This window comes from Limulus polyphemus, unplaced genomic scaffold, assembly GCF_000517525.1.
Source record: "Limulus polyphemus unplaced genomic scaffold, Limulus_polyphemus-2.1.2 Scaffold4089, whole genome shotgun sequence".
NCBI lineage: Eukaryota > Metazoa > Arthropoda > Merostomata > Xiphosura > Limulidae > Limulus > Limulus polyphemus.
This window is the reverse complement of record NW_013669699.1, coordinates 67,743-71,436: the sequence shown is the minus strand read 5'-3', so window position 1 is coordinate 71,436 and position 3,694 is coordinate 67,743. Positions and strand designations below refer to the sequence as shown.

The window sequence follows — 3,694 nt, the reverse complement described above, 5'->3', positions numbered from 1 at the left end:
CGATTGAAGTCCATAGATTTTCTTACATTTTATATTTGTTTTAACTACAAAATGCCTAGATATAATCGTGTCTTAATTTATGACGACTGAAGTTTATAAAATAAAGAAGGTAAAAAAATAGTTATAAAGTCAGATTGCCATCAACTTTTATTGCGTTTAAATCAATTTAAAACAATCTAGATTTGTCACGAGAATTAGCAAGAAACATGACGTATAAAAACAGACTTGGTATCGAGGATATAGGTATTTTATTGTGTTTAAAGTACACAGTTTCTAACGTTATTTGTACAGTATACAATTAAACATAGGATTAATTTCCGACTTCTTATTTAGAGACGATAAGATTTTAGATTTTTTTTAAACTACGTAAAAAATAGCAAATGTGCCATAGAAAAGCACTCTGGCTTACTTTTTAAATTTAATACGAACTTATAAGTTAGTAATCCCATGATCACATGAACAGGCTGTTTTATGAACAGGTTATTTTAAAAAACAAATATTAATATCAATCTTTTGCTGGCTGGTTGAAAATTCATCCAGGCGTTGTTGTACTTTTATTTATTTTATCTTTAGATGGCTGGTGGTTGGTTTGATGAACAGAAATCAAATGTTAACCGTAGTTAGGATCGGTTGGTTTGTTGCTGTAAAACAAGAAGTTTATATAGAATAGAAAACTCGACACTCGTGTGATTCTTTGATATACTTAATACCACATTTCATTAATAACACGTTAATCTTAGTTGGCTAAAAAAATGAAGAATATAAAAGTTAACTATTGTGTCTCAAAACTGTCGAATTGGAATGAAAACATAAACTGGATTAAAAACAAATTGGAATGAAAGCATAAACTGGATTAAAAACAAATTGGAATGAAAACATAAACTGGATTAAAAACATAAACAAGCTGGACTAAAGACAAAAACAAACGGGATTAAAACTTTGAACCTAACGTTTCTGTGGTAGCTGTCCTATTCTTCTTTGTCATTTTCGATTTATGACCCACAATTTAGACCAATGATGATTAAATGCATTGCGTTTTGTTTTATTAAGATATATATTCCAAAAGGAATAAAACTGGGAGCGTTTCCACAATTTAGACCAATGATGTTTGAATGCATTGCGTTTTGCTTTATTAAGATATATATTCCAAAGGGAATATAACTGGAAGCGTTTCCACAATTTAGACCAATGATGTTTAAATGCATTGCGTTTTGTTTTATTAAGATATATATTCCAAAGGGAATAAAACTGGAAGCGTTTCCACAAATTAGACCAATGATGTTTAAATGCATTTATTTTATTAAGATATTTATTCCGAAATGTATACAACTGGAAACGTTTTCCTTAGACTAATGGTAATCTACTTTAGAACGAAACGTTCAACTACAAACAGTTTAACTTTGTCCTTGGGTTAATGATCCAAAAACATATCGGATTCGAACAACGAAATCTTGCAATAGGAGATAAAAATGTGTATTCTCTAAGCGGGTAAGACATAAATATTATAACTTTGTAACATACACATAAACCAGCTTAATAAACGTAGTATAGCTCCCTTATAGAAAAAATAATTGGTAAATTAACTGTGGTATTTAACTTGTCAACATAGAAAAAACAGTTGGTAAACCAACTATGGTATTTAACTTGGCAACATAGGAAAACAATTAATAAATTAACTGCGGTATTTAACTTGTCAACAAGGAAAACCATTAGTACATCAACTGTGGTATTTAACTTGTCAACAAGGAAAACAGTTAGTAAATCAACTGTGGTATTTAACTTGTCAACAAGGAAAACAGTTAGTAAATCAACTGTGGTATTTAACTTGTCAACAAGGAAAAACAATTAGTAAATTACATGCGGTATCAACTTTTATTTTTTTTTCGTGCTCTGTTCTATAGCAGTGTAAACAAAGGGGTTGCATCATGTTAATTCTAATCACTAACAACAAAAACTGCAAAGATAAGTTATACTTACGACATTTGTGTTTCAGTATTGCCTAGATGCGCTCCAGTGTCCATACTGAGAGTGCCCGCACCTTGGCCAAAACCGTAACCTTTAGGTCCGAACTTCCTTCCGTAACATTGTTTACAGTACAGTTCACCGCCGTGTTCAGTGGCGTTTGTGCTGTCCAAACTCTTATGGCAGAGACCTAAGATTGGTAGAAACAAAAAATGTTCGATCACGTGACTTAGACAGTAGTTCCAGAAGTAGAATAAGAAGTCTGTGTATTTTAAGAAACAAAAAGCTATAAGTAGCAAGCAAATTAAAAATAAATACAATGAAAGCAAAACGTCCGGTACCGTAGACGTTTTTATGGCAGTTACCATAGTATGGAACAATAAAAAAAAAACACATAAAAACCCAAGCAACTCTATTTTATCCGGCGTTGTCATAATCTGAAAAAAAAAAAAAAGGACAGCTTGAACAACCGTGGACGTTATATCCGGCGTTGTCAGAATCTGGAAGAAGAAGAACAAAAAAAAAGAACATGTAAGCCTAAACTGCCATGACGCTTTATTTGGCGTTTTCGTAATCTGGGACAGAAAGAAAAACAAACCTGTTAACTTGTTATCCGGCGTCGTCATAACCTGGAACATAATGCTATGTACACCGGAATCGTGTTGTCATTACTTTCGCACAACATAACTTTTTATTTAGCAAATGAACAGTGAACAATTTGGTAGTTAAGAAGACTGTTAACATATTAGTGCGACAGAACTATTTTGTAAACGACCCGTGAACTTTTCAACAATAGATATTTCGGCAGTAAAAGAGCTGTGAATATTTCTTACCACATTTGAAACAGGTTTTATGCCACTTCTGGCCTGCTGCCAACATCTCCTCCGCAGCATAGACAGACTTGCTACACTTGGGGCACTTGGGATGTTCCACCGGCTTGAAAGGCATGGTTATATAACTGTTGAAAAAAAAAATGTATTTATAACTAACATGCTATGTGTACGGTAGCCAGAGTAAGTGTAGAGCGTTTACAGCTATGAATGTTCTAATTATAACCAGGAGCTTTGCACGTGTTTCTAAAAGATTGGCACATTTATTAGCGCTGAAAATAATTTACTATTTTTGATTAAACGGTGAGAAATATAAGAATATTATAAATATTATCAGAAATAGACGAATAAGAAGAGCAAACTAATATGCGCAGTATTTACTAAAAATTCAAGAGGTTTACAGTATTTTAGATGATGTGATAGTATAGTGGCTAAACTGACGGTGAGCTCGGTGGACCCCACAGCTAAGAAAATCAACAAGGAGAGGTACCCCCCCCCCCCAGATATATGGGCCAAGGGGAGATAGAAGTGTATTATAGGATTGAAATTATAAATAATATTTAACGTTAAACTGGTACACAATTAAAAACATTGTATTTAGGCCTATCTATGGCCTTCACAAAGTTGACGACTCTACATGTTTGGCCCCCCAGTGGCACAGCGGTATGTCTGCGGACTTACAACACTAGAATCCGGGTTTCGATACCCGTGGCGGGCAGAGCACAGATAGCCCATTGTGTAGCTTTGTGCTTAATTACAAACAAACAAACAAAATCTACATGTTTCGACGTTACAACGTCATCCTCAGGAATTAACTTTTTGAAGGCCTTAGATAGGCCTAAATAAAATGTTTTTAATTGTATACCAGTTTAACTGTGAATATTATTTATGATTTTAACTTT

The 3,694-nt window shown here is 33.5% G+C and overlaps 1 protein-coding gene across 1 annotated transcript in view; it reads right to left on the bottom strand.

The window, feature by feature from the left end:
• Positions 1-225: 225 nt before the first annotated feature.
• Positions 226-3,694, bottom strand: part of LOC106470570 (muscle LIM protein 1-like) — a 16,639-nt gene continuing 13,170 nt past the window's right edge. Inside the window, exons 2-4 of the mRNA XM_013931133.2 lie at positions 2,796-2,920; positions 1,978-2,152; positions 226-641 (exon numbers count right to left, since the gene is read on the bottom strand). Coding sequence (XP_013786587.1) covers positions 611-641; positions 1,978-2,152; positions 2,796-2,910 — 321 coding nt within the window. The 5' untranslated portion in view covers positions 2,911-2,920 and the 3' untranslated portion in view covers positions 226-610. The remainder of the gene's footprint in view (positions 642-1,977; positions 2,153-2,795; positions 2,921-3,694) is intronic.